The sequence below is a fragment of the Mercenaria mercenaria genome, chromosome 4 (genome assembly GCF_021730395.1).
Source record: "Mercenaria mercenaria strain notata chromosome 4, MADL_Memer_1, whole genome shotgun sequence".
In the NCBI taxonomy this organism is placed as follows: Eukaryota; Metazoa; Mollusca; class Bivalvia; order Venerida; family Veneridae; genus Mercenaria; species Mercenaria mercenaria.
The window spans coordinates 77,117,636-77,133,707 of record NC_069364.1 but is presented as its reverse complement, the minus strand read 5'-3'; the positions used below and the strand labels follow the sequence as shown (position 1 = coordinate 77,133,707).

At 35.1% G+C, this 16,072-nt stretch overlaps 1 protein-coding gene across 1 annotated transcript in view; it reads left to right on the top strand.

Moving 5' to 3' along the window:
* The window catches only part of LOC128556470 (mediator of RNA polymerase II transcription subunit 14-like), a 45,036-nt gene extending 29,698 nt beyond the window's left edge, over positions 1 to 15,338 (top strand). The window contains exons 22-36 of the mRNA XM_053541729.1: positions 90 to 276; positions 1,068 to 1,159; positions 1,791 to 1,940; positions 2,372 to 2,446; positions 3,235 to 3,311; positions 4,296 to 4,413; positions 4,788 to 4,961; positions 5,465 to 5,648; positions 6,199 to 6,390; positions 8,402 to 8,610; positions 9,251 to 9,374; positions 9,737 to 9,798; positions 10,104 to 10,211; positions 13,390 to 13,515; positions 14,161 to 15,338. Of these exons, the coding sequence (XP_053397704.1) occupies positions 90 to 276; positions 1,068 to 1,159; positions 1,791 to 1,940; positions 2,372 to 2,446; positions 3,235 to 3,311; positions 4,296 to 4,413; positions 4,788 to 4,961; positions 5,465 to 5,648; positions 6,199 to 6,390; positions 8,402 to 8,610; positions 9,251 to 9,374; positions 9,737 to 9,798; positions 10,104 to 10,211; positions 13,390 to 13,515; positions 14,161 to 14,430 (2,148 nt within the window). The 3' untranslated portion in view covers positions 14,431 to 15,338. The remainder of the gene's footprint in view (positions 1 to 89; positions 277 to 1,067; positions 1,160 to 1,790; positions 1,941 to 2,371; positions 2,447 to 3,234; positions 3,312 to 4,295; positions 4,414 to 4,787; positions 4,962 to 5,464; positions 5,649 to 6,198; positions 6,391 to 8,401; positions 8,611 to 9,250; positions 9,375 to 9,736; positions 9,799 to 10,103; positions 10,212 to 13,389; positions 13,516 to 14,160) is intronic.
* Positions 15,339 to 16,072: the final 734 nt, after the last annotated feature.

Here is a 16,072-nt window from a genome sequence, read left to right as displayed (position 1 = left end):
TACCTCATCAGGGTGATTTGCAAAGCTTAAACTTGTGTACATATGATGTAAAGCAGTAACAGACAAAACTATTTTTGTATATTTTTCAGTTCCTGTTCACAAATGACCTGATGCCAACACAGAGTTCAAAAGAGGCGGGGCCAACACAGCGAGTGATTTGTTGCTACGAGCGACACTCAGACAATCACCAGAAAACAGTGAAAGAATTGTGGGATGAGTGGACGGCCATGTGCAATCTGTATTCCATTGTTAAACCATTCTCTGATATGATGACTGGTATACTTTTATAGCTGTTTATTTAACCTTTACCCTGCTAAATTTCTTAATTGGACTGGTCCATCATTCAGTTTAAGCAGAACCATTTATTATTTGAAGGGGTGTTCACTGAAAATTTATTGACTGAATAGGGAACAGTGCAGACCAAGATCAGCATGGATGTGCAGGCTGATCTTAGTCTGCACTAGTTGCAAAGGCAGAATCACTTGCCATCAACAGGCTGAAGGTTAATGGTGTCAAATATATTAGCTTGCTTTGCTGGTAGGATCAAAAGAGCTTTTTGATGCAAACCAAAAATTATCATATTTTTTGTTTGCAGAAAAAAAATTGGAGGCTTCCATAAATGGCAGAAATAAATAAATGTTATAGGCTAATTTTAAATAGGTATTTTGTTGTGCATAGTAAGTCTGTTCCACCATTGAAATTCCAAATGATTAAAAAATGACAAATCCAGGCAGCTTACATTATGTAATTTGGCTTCACCACCAAGGTTTCTTTTATACGTAAGATTGACAAGCATGTATTCAGCCTGTAAACACTAACATTCTATGACAGAACTTTAGATGAATATATGTTAAGGTATTTAGAAATAGGTTTGAGGACAAAGAGCATGGATATTGTCCATCATTCTATTGCTTACACTTTCATGGGTAGAGAATTCTGATGTGTATGGTTCTCCGAGAAAAGTTTTGATCTAAGATAAACTGAAATGACTTGTTACTTGCAGTACACCATTTGATATGACAGTCTATGGTTTTGACCTGTCTTGAGAATAAGTAAATCTATTTCAGATGATCAGACTGGACTACAAGGGATAACAAAAGTGAAATCTTACAACTACAAGAGACTGAGTGTAATATATGGTCCAGGATATCCTAGTCTAGTAAGTTGATCGATTTGGTAGTGTCAGTTCCAAGTAATTGGACTCATAGGATAATTTTTTTACCGACCACAAGCCTGAAAGAGATGGTAATTAAAGGATACTTGAATTAAAAGGCATTCTGCTAAACTGTGAGTCAGGCTAGAGAGGTGTTTTATTTAATTGATAAATTTCATCAGCATGAAATTTTGTTTCTGTCATGAGTATATTAATTTGTGAATTGCAACATTTAAAGATAAACTGAAAGGGAAATTTATTTGATCCTTGGGATTTTGTTCAGTGGATTAACACTGAAGCTCCAAGGTTTTTCAGCATACAAGTTTAAAAGCCCCTGTACACTGTACACTGTACACTTACCGGAATGTTAGAAATTTCATTTGGATTAGCAGAGCATTGAACTCATTTAATGTTGCCTACGGCATTGCATCCACTAAAACAGGGATATGTGCAATGTATATTGATAAGCTAGAATGTTGCCAAGTGACCTTATGAGATAGTGTCATTTAAGGCTTTAAAGAAATGTTCTAATTTGTTTGTGTTTTGAAATATGTATTTAATATCTCAGATATTTTAAATTTACATGCAAATATATATATATATGTTATGATTGCCTATAAACTGAATTTGTTTGTAGATGCATGTTTTTTGGAGATGTGATCAGAAACAGTTTGTTTTGTCATTGGGGAGAGAAGGCCAGGCCAGTCCCATGAATCCTCATGTTGTCATGGCAACCCAACTTCAGCATGACCTTAATACAACAAGGTCATTGTCATATGTAATACAGGTAAACTACATTTTCTATTTCACCTTTTGTTTTCTTATCGGGGTTAGTGGAAATTAACTTTTATCCTGACAGTTACATGAAGGCACGGGTAGTGGCTCCGAGTTTATAAAAATGAGATAGGAGACCAGTCATAAAATGCTGAGATGCTATTAGTCTATTTCAAAACTAAGCTAAAAATCAACCAATCAAATATGAGACCTAAGGTAATGAACCCACTTGATAACATTATTAGAATTCAATCCTTTTATTGGTCGATTTGAAAATTACAAGCACTTAGAAACAACCAATCGTCTGAAGTTTTTAGACTCATTATATAACATCAATGTTAGTCATATAGCTATATCTCATTTATACAATAATTCAACTTGTGTAATGAATATGTAAAATGTAAATTTATACAAATAATCACACAGCTGATTTTCATTTTACAGATACTCCATGATACGTGGTCACCAATGAATTCCCTTCACAAATTGTCATCTGCAGTAATACTTGGTGTAGGCACAGTAAGTTTCAAGTCTAACTCTTTTTTCTTTTTTTAAATAAAGTGCAAGCTTCTGTCAAAATTATCAGACATTTTTTATGGTTTCAAACTAGCCAAGCATTTTTATTGGCGTTTGAAAATTTGTGTACACTTAACTAAATGGTAATGGCAGCATGAAGTGGTTTTTAGCATAACTAAGCCTATATTTGCATGGGGGCAAGGCCCAAGTGCCAGTAAAGGCTAAGCAGTGCTAATAACTGTGTAAGTAACATCATTGCTGTTTAATGAGTTATTACATCAGTTTGAATTAGTTAAACATGTAAAAAATCAGAGAACATTTTTTTTTCACAATGATACAAGGTGAAATGATGTCAAAAATGATGCCACCTACTGCTAGTCCAGTAACTGGTGCTTATGGCCGCTTCTGGTTATTAGGCTAGGTTACAGGATTATAACTTGTACAATTTGGATACTATTTATATTTAGGTATGTAATGATATCCCATAAAAACTCAAAATGAGTTTAACCTTAAGCATGCTAGATAAATTGTCGTCTGCTGGAAATGTCGTCTGCTAAAATTGTAAAGTTCATTCAATTTGCTCCAAAATTGGAAGAAATATTGTCAGAGTAGCAAACAGCTTGGAACCTGATCAGACGCCGATTTAATCGGCGTCTGATTTGGTTCCAAGCTGTTTGCAAAGGCTGTTAAATTTGCCTGCAGCAGGCTAAGGGTTAAACAAACTTAGATACACACATTTCTTGTAGCCATGCATATATGTTTATAATACATGATGTGTACTTCTATTGCAGCACCCAAAACAGTCTACACAGGGTTTTACAGTTCTGCCACAGTCCTCTACACATGTCCGAATCTCTTACAGAAATAAGTATCCTTTACACACGTTTTATATCAGTGGCCTCTGTGGCCGAGTGGTTAAGGTCTGACTTTGAATCACTCACACCTCATGTGAGTTCGAGCCTTTCTTGCTCGGGGCATTGATTTCTTCTTGTACCATCAAAAGCTGGAAAGTCACCATGTGACCTATAATTGTGTCAGTGTGATGTTAAACCATCCCTTCCACACAAAAAAGACAGGTTTTATATCAAGAAATAAGTACTAAAATATAATGCAGTTTAGTGTCTAGTTTAGATGCACATTTCTTCGCACATACTTGCATTTCTCATACTACTGTTAACATTACTGTGAAATCATTTCATTTTATATTGGCATAAAATTTCATAGTTTCAACCCAATCCATGTGAATTGGTAGATTTCTCATTTCAGAGAAAAATTACGTTGGATGTATATTTATTTGTTGAAATATTACACCATACTCCTTTCACATTATTACATTTAATCCTCGGTATTTGTTGTAGATAAATGACAAGAAAGCTTACAGATTGACCTGTTTCTATTGGCACATTCATTTGTATCAGATGGTTATCAAAATAATGTACTTTAGTTTGTCTGTTAAAAGCAAACAGAACTTGAATAATCTGACATTCCACTGACATTATTGGTAAATTGGAGGAATGAAAATTTATGAAAAAAGTTTAGTTTTAGAATGAAATTGAATAGTGTTTATTTCCAGTCAAAGGACCCTTTTAGGCATAGAATCATGAAATACGTACATAATCATCATTGTCATATGAAGAGAACATATCCTCTATCAACAGTAAATAAATTAGTACATACTGAAAATATTACAACCATCAGTTTAGTATAAATTAATGAGTCTCCTGTCCCCCAACCACCCCTTTTCTTGCCCAACTAGTTTTGAGTAGAGGTATTTCAAAATATCTTCTCTATGTCCCTTACTTAGCTATAACCATATTGTAAGTATATTGTCAATCCTTAACAAAGACACCAGTTACTGTCTAGATGTACATTTCCGTAGTAACAAAGCTGTGGCAGTAAGAGATGGAGCCTACAGTCTGTTTGATACCAGCAAGGCCACTGAAGGATTCACACCTATACCTATGCTGAAGGTAAAATATTGTAATCATGTTCACCATTCTGTTGTGGACACATTTGTATAGATATTTTCTTCTCACACATGTTGATATTTTTCTTGAGATGTAGAATTATTCATGTAAGGAAGTCATCAATATTGCTTAGTGAAGTTTGATGTTGTATCCATGTGCCTGCCTGTGATGAAATAATGCCTGGAGTGGCAGATGAAGGTCTTCCTGCACCATAAAAAGCTGAAAAAATCACATGTCCTAAACAGTCTGTGTCACTTTAAATGCAACAAAAACTGTAAAATTGGAAAAAAAACATTTTCAAAAGATTTAGTTAAGGGAATGAGAAAAGATGGTAGAACATGAGGCATTTATACACAGATATGATATTTGTATTTCAGGCCTTTCTTGGTATGTTTGTGGATGATTCAGTAACTGGAAGTAACGTTCATCGCCGTTCTACTACAGAAGATGACAACCCTCCATCCCCAATGGTAAATTTGGACAACATGGACGTGTTCAATATCTCACAGTCTCACCAGTCTACAGGCTCACCAGGCGGCAGGAGAGCTGAGGTATATGTGGCTGATGAATAACTATAACATTGTTTCAGCAAACATTTTAGTGCTACATGTAGTTGATTTACCTCAATAGTTGTAGTTTATGTCACTGGGCATCCTTGTCCAAGTCACAAAAAGTTTTGTACAGATATTTTACAAAACTGTTCAGCTTCCAGCTTCTTCACTGGTGTGTTCTTCTTTTGGACATCTGAAAAAAACCCAAAGTTTTAGAAGGTAGTTTTGTCTACCTGAAGTGGAATGTTGGACTTGCAGTCTAGACCTAGCTTGTTTGTTACACAATTTGTTTAAGACAAACAGAAGGGAATGAGTGTATAGTATATTTTGTTAATATATTTTACAAAGCTTTCAACTCTTTCACTTACATTTTCTTCTTTAGTAAAAATCTAAAAAAAAGTTCTAGAAATGTAGTTTTAGCATTCATTGTAACTAAGTTTAGTATAAACAGAACTGGTAGATGTTTTTAAACCTTAAAAAACTCTAAAAAATATTTTTTACAGCAAATTGCTCCTTCACCATCAACATTTATTGGTACCCCATCTCCAGGCAACATTCTAGCGGCTGGTTCCCCTAGTAACCCACAGCTACATGTGCCATCACCAGGCTCTTTTGTCCCTGCACCATCACCAAGTTCACTTGGAATACACATGCAATCTCCTGCAAGCTCATTTATCAGTCCACAAGGTACATGTATGTTTCTTATGAAGAAAAAGCTTTATTCCATTAATTAAGGTAACAATTCATATTGGTTTTGAGTTCTGCTGAAAAGTGAAAAATAAGAAGGATATATGAACTAAATTACAAAACTTTATTTGATTTTATGAGAGATGTGTATATGAAGGAACTCTGAAGCACTGAGTGAGACAAACGGCTATGATAACCAACTGCTGCATTGTACATTCATTGATGTTTTAGATATTAATTAGGAAGAAACCCATATACAGTATAAACTCTGATTGCTGGAGGCCGAGGGAATGAGCAAAATACTTATCTAACCAAGGTTTGGAGCAATACAGGCTTAGAAAATATAAGAAAAATGATTGTTTACCATACAGATTGCTTGACCAAGCTCAGATGCTTGAGCCAGCAATGCTTGAGTGAGTGGCCTTTCTCTATATCAAGAGATGAAATGATATGATGTATACATCAGGTATACCATGTACGACCAGAGACCTGGTATCATTTTATTCACAGAGTGTTCAACTTAAAGATGTGTGTTTGTTTCTTTGTACAGGCATGGGTGACAGTGGTTCACCATATCCTAACACTGGACTTGCTATGCCATCCCCAGGGCAGAGGAACTGGCCCAACTCCCCATCTATTCAGCCATCTCCCGTGTCCCGGCATGGTATGGTTGCCTCACCAGGGCATCCAACCCTGCACTCGCCACAAACACAGTTGAAAGATGATCATAATAAAGCTTCAGGTTAGTCATTATCCTTATTTCATGTTTTTCATCAATCTTACCCTTATTTCATGTTTTTCATCGATCTGCATGCCTTGAAAGGAATAGAAACAATTTTTATTTAGAAATTACAAAATAAACTTTGTGTTAGAATAGTGAAGGAAGACGTTCTAGTTACTTTAATTTCATGAATACTGAATTGTACTACTTTTAATGGGATTAATTCCATGCATACTTAATTGTATCACTTTTAATAAAATTTCTCTAATGTTACTAATAAATTATATTACTTCAAGTAGAATTACTTTAATTTTGTGTGTAACTCTTTCAATGAAATTTTATGATACTGCATAGTACTGCTTACAGAGAATTTACTTTTATACGCCCGTTTGAAAAACGGGACGTATTATGGGAACGCCCCTGGCGGGCGGATGGGCGGGCGGGCGGGCGGGCGGGCGGCGTCCACAGACCTTGTCCGGAGCATATCTTCTACATGCATGGAGGGATTTTGATGAAACTTGGCACAGTTGTTCACCATCATGAGACGGAGTGTCATGCGCAAGAACCAGGTCCCTAGGTCTAAGGTCAAGGTCACACTTAGAGGTCAAAGGTCAAATTCAAGAATGACTTTGTCCGGAGCATATCTTCTTTATGTATGGAGGGATTTTGATGAAAGTTGGCACAATTGTTCATCATCATGAGATGGAGTGTCATGCGCAAAAACCAGGTCCCTAGGTCTAAGGTCAAGGTCACACTTAGAGGTCAAAGGATACAAGAATGAAAAATTCAAGAATGACTTTGTCCGGAGCATATCTTCTTCATGCATGGAATGATTTTGATGTAGCTTGGCACAGTTGTTCACCATAATGAGAGGGAGTGTCGTGCGCAAGAACCAGGTTCCTAGGTCTAAGGTCAAGGTCACACTTAGAGGTCAAAGGATACAAGAATGAAAACTTTGTCCGGAGCATATCTTCTTCATGCATGAAAGGACTTTGATGTAGCTTGGCAAAATTGTTCACCATCATGAGACGGAGTGTCATGCGCAAGAACCAGGTCCCTAGGGGTAAGGTCAAGGTCACACTTAGAGGTCAAAGGATACAAGAATGAAAACTTTGTCCGGAGCATTTCTTCTTCATGCATTGAGGGATTTTGATACAACTTGGCACAAATGTTCACAAGCATGAGACGGAGTGTCATGCGCAAGAACCAGGTCCCTCGGTCTAAGGTCAAGGTCACACTTAAAGGTCAAAGGTCAGATACAAGAATGACTTTGTCTGGAGCATTTCTTCTTCATGCATGTAGGGATTTTGATGTAACTTGGCACAATTGTACACCATCATGAGACGGAGTGTCATGCACTGGTCCCTTCTTTTGAATTACTTCCCTTTGCTGTTACTATAAATAGCTTATATTGTAACTTTTTCATTACAAGTCGTAGGGAAAAATCGAGACCACTTTTCTGTAGTACAACATGCATGTTACATCCAATTCTGAGGTGTATTTTGAGCTATCTCTACCTGGTAAGGATTTTTGTGTGGACTTGTAATTTTTTTTTTCGATTTTTTTTTTTTTTTTTTTTTTTTTTTTTTCTTTTAAAGATTAACTTCCCTTAGTTGTTACTATAAATAACTTACGTTGTAACTTTTTTATAATTGACTGTAGGGAAAAACCAAGACCACTTTTCTGTGGTACAACATTGATATTACTTTCAAATTTTGGGTGTATTTTAAGGTATCTCTACCTGGTAAGGATTTTTTTTGTGGACTTAGAAAAATAAAAGAATTACAATAATTTCTAAAAAAAACAACATTGTAAACAACTAGAAAATTAAAATTCCATTTGCAAATACAGGTGCTAGTGTAAACAAATTTGCTGTGACGGGCGTATATTGTGACATTCTGCACCCTTGTTTAATTTTGTGAATACACAAGTTGTACCACTCCTAGTGAAATTTTGTTAACTTTATAAATACTAAATTGTTCCACATCTAGTGATTATCAATACTATGGTAATGGTTTTCTTACTATGGCAGTTATGAGTCCACCATCAAGAACTTTACCACAGAGAGCTTGGGCAGCATCTACACCTACCTTGCTATCGCACGAGGCATTTGACAATCTACTGAAACAGACACCTCTGCAGCAGCTGCCGTATCACGTGCCATTGTCCCCACTGGAGAGATTCTTGGGCTGCAAATTCTTAAGGAGACATATAGCAAGGGTTATTGGTCAAGAGAAACATGTAAGCTTGATGTTCCTGTATCATTTTGTATATCAAATGATATTCATGTAGCAGTTATTCTTTATTCAGTTTTACTATTATTTCACAGTATTGTTGTTATTTTAACTATGCTGTTATTTCACAATTTTAATAGTTCATATTTTCTCTGTTATAATTTATTATTTCACAGTTTTGCTGTTATTTCACAATTCTGCTATTTCTTCACAATTTTGCTCTTATTTCATAATTTTACTTTTATACTGTAAAATCATTTAATTTCGTGGGCATGAAATTTTGTGGTTTTGGCCAGAACAGCAATTTTGTGGGGATATGAATTTCTGGATTTCAACTTTTGAACATAAAATGAATGGTAACTTTACTTGTTCATTGGGATTCAATTCGTGGATTGTCTCAACTTAATTAAGATACATGTTCTAGATTTAATGACTTCACACATGTTGAGGTATACCTTATGAAGGGCAAGTAACATTGTCAATGTGTAAAAAAGTAAAACTTTATTAAATTACTTTCTGTCCCAATTTGAAGTGTCATTCCTTACAATATGGTTGAGTTTCGAGCAAGGTTTCAAAATTGATACTAAAAAAGGAACAATTTCTTTGACAAATCTGTTTTTTGAACAATGAATACATGTTTGTTGTAGTTAACAAATATTCAAGCACCGGAGCCAGGTGTAAATGTGTTCAAGGCTGAGACACTACAGTTCCGTGTGTCATTGAATACTTCAAACCTGCAGTCACTACACATGAAAATACAGCCACTGCCAGGTTAGTTTATCTGTACAGATTGTAAGAAAAAAACAAAACAATAACACACAATATAAACTTTCTCAGGATAAGAAACAAGAGTCTATTTATTTAAAAACATTTGCCACAAGTAACATTGTACCTAAAGCTTTAGCTGTTTAGATAGAAAATACAACCAGTGATTATTTTGAGCAATGTAAAACTGTAAATAATGTTAGTCTTGGTAAGTGGAAGTTGAAAGTTGTAAAACTGTCACAAAAAGAACGATTGTAGAGAAAGTGGTGTGTTTTCTTAGCTACCTTGACACATTCTGATAAAGCATTTGAAGAGTATGAGGCCAGTCCATTTACTATTTCTGCAGGTTAATGTTGTTTTCTTTACAGAATACATGGATCAGTGGTCTCAAGAAGAAATACAAATATTTGAGAAATATTTTGATCTAAAGGTAATTACATTAATATCAGATTTTAGAGTTTTTTTATAAACTGTCTTCATAAAATTACAGGGCTTCCATGTCCGAATGGTTTAGGTGACTTTCTTCAAATCACTTGACCTTCACCTCGGTGGGTTCTAGCCCTTTTGTGACAAGTAGTCCAGTTGGCTTCCAGAATGTTAATGTTTTTTTCCAAGGAGATGATGCCCAGAAGCATGTTTTACCCCCATCACCATTTTATCAGAACTTAAAAATTCATGTTTCGTACCAAGTAGAGCTGCTCTATAGATACAGATGTGATGCTGTTTTTGTTTCAGGTTGCATGTCCACCATATAAGTCCAACTCACTGACAGCTTTCAGCAGGTTATTGAAGGCACAGATCAGGATACTGAAAGATGTGATACAGATTATGAGACTAGAACTGGTACGTAAACACAAATTATGCATCTAGAATGGTATGATGACAAAGATTATGAGACTAGAACTGGTACGTAAACACAAATTATGCATCTAGAATGGTATGATGACAAAGATTATGAGACTAGAACTGGTACGTAAACACAAATTATGCATCTAGAATGGTATGATGACAAAGATTATGAGACTAGAACTGGTACGTAAACACAATTTATGCATCTAGAATGGTATGATGACAAAGATTATGAGACTAGAACTGGTACGTAAACACAATTTATGCATCTAGAATGGTATGATGACAAAGATTATGAGACTAGAACTGGTATGTAAACACAAATTATGCATCTAGCGTGGTATGATGACAAAGGTTATGAGACTAGAACTGGTATGTAAACACAAATTATGCATCTAGCATGGTATGATGACAAAGGTTATGAGACTAGAACTGGTACGTAAACACAAATTATGCATCTAGCATGGTATGATGACAAAGGTTATGAGACTAGAACTGGTACGTAAACACAAATTATGCATCTAGCATGGTTGTTATGTAAACACAAATTATGCATCTAGCATGGTATGATGACAAAGGTTATGAGACTAGAACTGGTATGTAAACACATTATGCATCTAGCATGGTATGATGACAAAGGTTAGGAGACTAGAACTGGTATGTAAACACAAATTATGCATCTAGCATGGTATGATGACAAAGATTATGAGACTAGAACTGGTATGTAAACACAGATTATGCATCTAGAGTGGTATGATAACAAAGATTGTGAGACTAGAACTGGTATGTAAACTCAAATTATGCATCTAGAATGGTATAACAAAGATTATGAGACTAGAACTGGTATGTAAACACAAATTATGCATCTAGAATGGTATGATAACAAAGATTATGAGATTAGAACTGGTGTGTAATTAGAGATTAGAACTGGTATGTAAATTAAAAATTGTGAGGCTGGAACTTGTATGTAAACACAAATTATGCATCTAGCATGGTATGATGACAAAGATTATGAGACTAGAACTGGTACGTAAACACAAATTATGCATCTAGAATGGTATGATGACAAAGATTATGAGACTAGAACTGGTACGTAAACACAAATTATGCATCTAGAATGGTATGATGACAAAGATTATGAGACTAGAACTGGTACGTAAACACAATTTATGCATCTAGAATGGTATGATGACAAAGATTATGAGACTAGAACTGGTATGTAAACACAATTTATGCATCTAGAATGGTATGATGACAAAGATTATGAGACTAGAACTGGTACGTAAACACAAATTATGCATCTAGCATGGTATGATGACAAAGGTTATGAGACTAGAACTGGTACGTAAACACAAATTATGCATCTAGCATGGTATGATGACAAAGGTTATGAGACTAGAACTGGTACGTAAACACAAATTATGCATCTAGCATGGTTGTTATGTAAACACAAATTATGCATCTAGCATGGTATGATGACAAAGGTTATGAGACTAGAACTGGTATGTAAACACATTATGCATCTAGCATGGTATGATGACAAAGGTTAGGAGACTAGAACTGGTATGTAAACACAAATTATGCATCTAGCATGGTATGATGACAAAGATTATGAGACTAGAACTGGTATGTAAACACAGATTATGCATCTAGAGTGGTATGATAACAAAGATTGTGAGACTAGAACTGGTATGTAAACTCAAATTATGCATCTAGAATGGTATAACAAAGATTATGAGACTAGAACTGGTATGTAAACACAAATTATGCATCTAGAATGGTATGATAACAAAGATTATGAGATTAGAACTGGTGTGTAATTAGAGATTAGAACTGGTATGTAAATTAAAAATTGTGAGGCTGGAACTTGTATGTAAACACAGATTATGATATTAGAACTGGTATGCAAACAAGGACTGTGAGAGGAATCAGAGGATTATGGCCTAGATTACATTATTCTCGAATGTCACATTTCTAACTTCCAGTGAACTCTATGTATTGATATTGAAAAATCTAGAAAAATGTAGTTTTTTAGCTTGACTGTTTGAAGAATAGTCTAGCTATTCTACTCACCCTGGCGCCAGCGTCAATGTCACAACCGGGTTAAAGTTTTGCATGCAAGTACTTATGGCTTTCATTTAAAGGCATATAGCTTTGAAACTTATTTTTTCTTTTTCAAGATCAATTACCAACCTCACTGGGTCAAGTCCCATATATCTGACATGTATTTTGGCTAAATTATGTCCCCTTTTGGACTTCGAAAATCCTGGTTAAAGTTTTGCAGGCAAGTTACTATCTCCAAAACTAATGCAGATATTGAATTGAAAAACACATGTTTCTTGGGGGTTTAAAACTAGGTGATAGCATCAAGTCCCATAACTCTGACATGCAGTTTGGTCAAATTATGCTCCCTTTTAGACTAAGAAAATCATGGTTAAAGTTTTGTGTGCAAGTACATATAGCTATTACTTAAAGGCATGTAGCTTTGAAACTTACTTTCTCTTTTTCTTGATCAATTTCCAACCTCACTGGGTCAAGTCCCATAATTCTGACTTGTATTTTGGCCAAATTATGCCCTCTTTTGGACTTAGAAAATCCTGGTTAAATTTTTGTGTGCAAGTTACTATCTCTAAAATTAATACAGATATTGAATTAACTCTTCAAGTGTGTCTTCGGGGTTATAGGTATAGGTGATAACATCAAGTTCCATAACCCCAACATGCATTTTGACCAAATTATGCCCCCTTTTGGACTTAGAAAATATGGGTAAAATTTTGAATGCGAGTTACTATCTCAAAAACTAATGCAAATATTGAATTGAAACTTGACACATTTCTTTTGGTTTATAAAACTTGGTCATAGCATCAAGTCCTATAACTCTGACATGTATTTTGCAAAATTGTGTCCCCTTTTGAACTTAGCATCTCTAAAACTAATGCAGATACTGGGTTGATATTTTAACATTTAGGGTAATATTCCTGCTTCTGGGACAATAATTCAAATAGTCTTATATTGGCTGTCTTACGGACAGCTCTTGTATTGAAATACAGCTATTATTAAATCTTATGATAAAAAGTGCTAACAGGTCTTTGAAAAGTATCTGTTCTATTTACATTTCTTTGTTTTAAGTTTGCAAAAGTTATTTTCAAAAATGTGTGATATATTTCTACAGATGCCAAACCAGGATCGAAGCTTGAAATGGTCGGTGCAGCTATTACTGACTGTGCCGCCGGCATATGCACACATGGCCCCAGCGGGCACACCGGCTATTGTTGTTGTTCAGAAAATGATCCTTATGGTAAGTACAAATGGGGGGAAATGTGATTTTTAATTACTTGTCCATATTTGCCAAAAACTATTTTCTGCTCATCTGTACATATAGTATAATATTTGGTGAAATTCTACTTGTCCATTGGGAGACCAGTCTAAAATCCCAGGCATCGAACTGGTTTATTCTAATCTTAAATTTGAAATCAACCAGTCTTAGGGCAATAACCTGAGACTGGTCTAGAAATTCCTGTTCTATAAATTTGGACTGTGATGGTGAAGTCTTGAAACCCCAGTAAGAATGGAAATTATCTGATGTCTCATTGGTCCATTTCTTAGACGCACCAGAATATTTAGCATTCCCTACAGTTCATGTAAAAAATAATAATCATATATTCCCTTACCGACACATGGAAATGGTGTTGGTGTGTGTGCGTTTATTAAGGCCCTTAAAATGTTTCTTTTACATTTGTTTAGTAAATATAAACTATAATTCAAACTTGTATGGAATGAATTTTAATAGTTATGGCTCTACTATAGTGCTGGTATTCAGTTATGATCTCATTTAACAAAAAAATATTTTTTGGGAAAATATGACTGGTGTTTATTAAGGAGAGGGTGTAAGTTAGGGAATATACAGATAATTTCATTGTTCTCATTTTTTCATCTATTACAGCTGCAGCTGACAAGAATTAATGTTCCAATGGCCCAGCAACAACCCCAACAACAACAACAACCTGACCCCCAAACTATCACAATACCGCTTCTTTACAATATACAAGACAACACCATCACCCTTGTTGAGAAAGGACCCACACTACCTAATGCGAACCTACAGCAGGTTTCGCAGCATCTGAAGAGGTTCATGGAACGGTTTCACTCCAGTACAGAATGTGCAATCTACCCAGCAGTGAGAGAACTTCTAACAAACTTAGTTCTTACATGAAAGTACATGTATTACCTTCATGGGAAAAATTGGATATGATTTTCCTGAAATGAAATTTCTTACATCTTTGACAGTTAGTGTGTCAGACAGCCATTTACAAATTTTAATAATAGAGGCTTTTTTGTTATAAAAGGGAATGAGGTATAATGTCCAATGTTAAAATGTTAGAAATTGAATCTCGAATGTGTCAAATCATGAATGTTAAGGACATACCTCCAGTTGAATATCAAATTTTTGAAACTGATGTTTATCAAATATCAAAAATTCTAAATCACAAGTACTTAAGCTGATATTTTATTGCGATGCAAAGAACAGCTAAATGTCTTCAGTGAAACATCTACCCTATGTGGAGATATGCCCCTTTAACACAAAACTTTCGTATTTATAGGACTACTGTACATAAAAATATTAGTGTAGTATATTGGATGTGTTTAATGGATATATACAATTGTTCAAATATCATCAGCCCTATAAATATGTAGGACAGTGGGTATTGTCAGTTTTTAAAAAGCTTTCACTATAAGGTTACAGTGGTCTATGGTCTGTGTGGCAACCTTTGCTTATGACAGAATATACAAGGCTTGACATCTATCTGTGTTTAATTGACAAAAAGTGGAGCCATGTTAGAATTATAAATATTTCTTTTTTTTTTCACTCCAGTAATTTACAGGCTACTTTGATACTGTCAGAGGTTCTTCTGGTAATTTTCTGAATCAAATTATTATTTGTGTTCGGTTTCTCAGTATATGCACTCTCCAGATTGAATACAAGTACTGTATATTAGTTTTCACTTCTCAGTCAGACAGAAAATGAAGTGGAAAAGCATTTAAGTATTTATTGTTCAGTGTATTTGGTTTTCTATGAACAGTTGTGTACAGTGATTGAATAAAGTGCTAATGAAATATAAAGCATGTTGAGTTATCATTGTTTCACGTTCAAGTTACAGGTTGATTGTCCTGCTTCCATTGTCCTGCATCAAATGTTTAGCTCTCCTAAGCAGGAAAGTGCCCATTGTGAGCTTTTAGGATCGTTGGATGTTTTTCGCCTGTCTGTCCTCCACAGTTTCTTCAAAGAATATTTTCTCCCATATCACCAAGCTGATTTCAACCAAACGTCACAGAAATGTTTCTTTGGTGGTCCCCATGCAGATTCCTTCAAATCTAGGCCATCTATGCAGGATTTTGGTTACCTCGGCCCAAAAGGAGAAAAATTGGAAGTCTCCTCAGAAATTGCTGGCAAGATTTTGAAATAATTTCTCAGAAATGATCATTGAGTGACCCTCTAATAAATTCCTTCATTCTGTTTCATTAAAATAATGGCCACCATAGGGTGTTTTCTTTGTATTGCTACACGGAAAAAAGTCTCTGAAACTGCTGGTTCGACTTTAAAATAATTTGACAATATTCCTGGGTGATCTTCTACCAAATTCCTTTAAAATGTTCTGTTTCATTTAAAATTGTGGCTGGCGAGGGACAGGACTAGTTTCTTTTATATATGGCTTCATGGAAAATGTTAACTTAAAAACCTCTTCTTTAACTGCTTGCTGGAATTCAAAATGATTTCACACATGTTCCTTGGTTGACAAAGTTCTTTCAATCAAGCTGCCTTCCACATTACCCCTAAACCCACCCCCAAAAGTGTT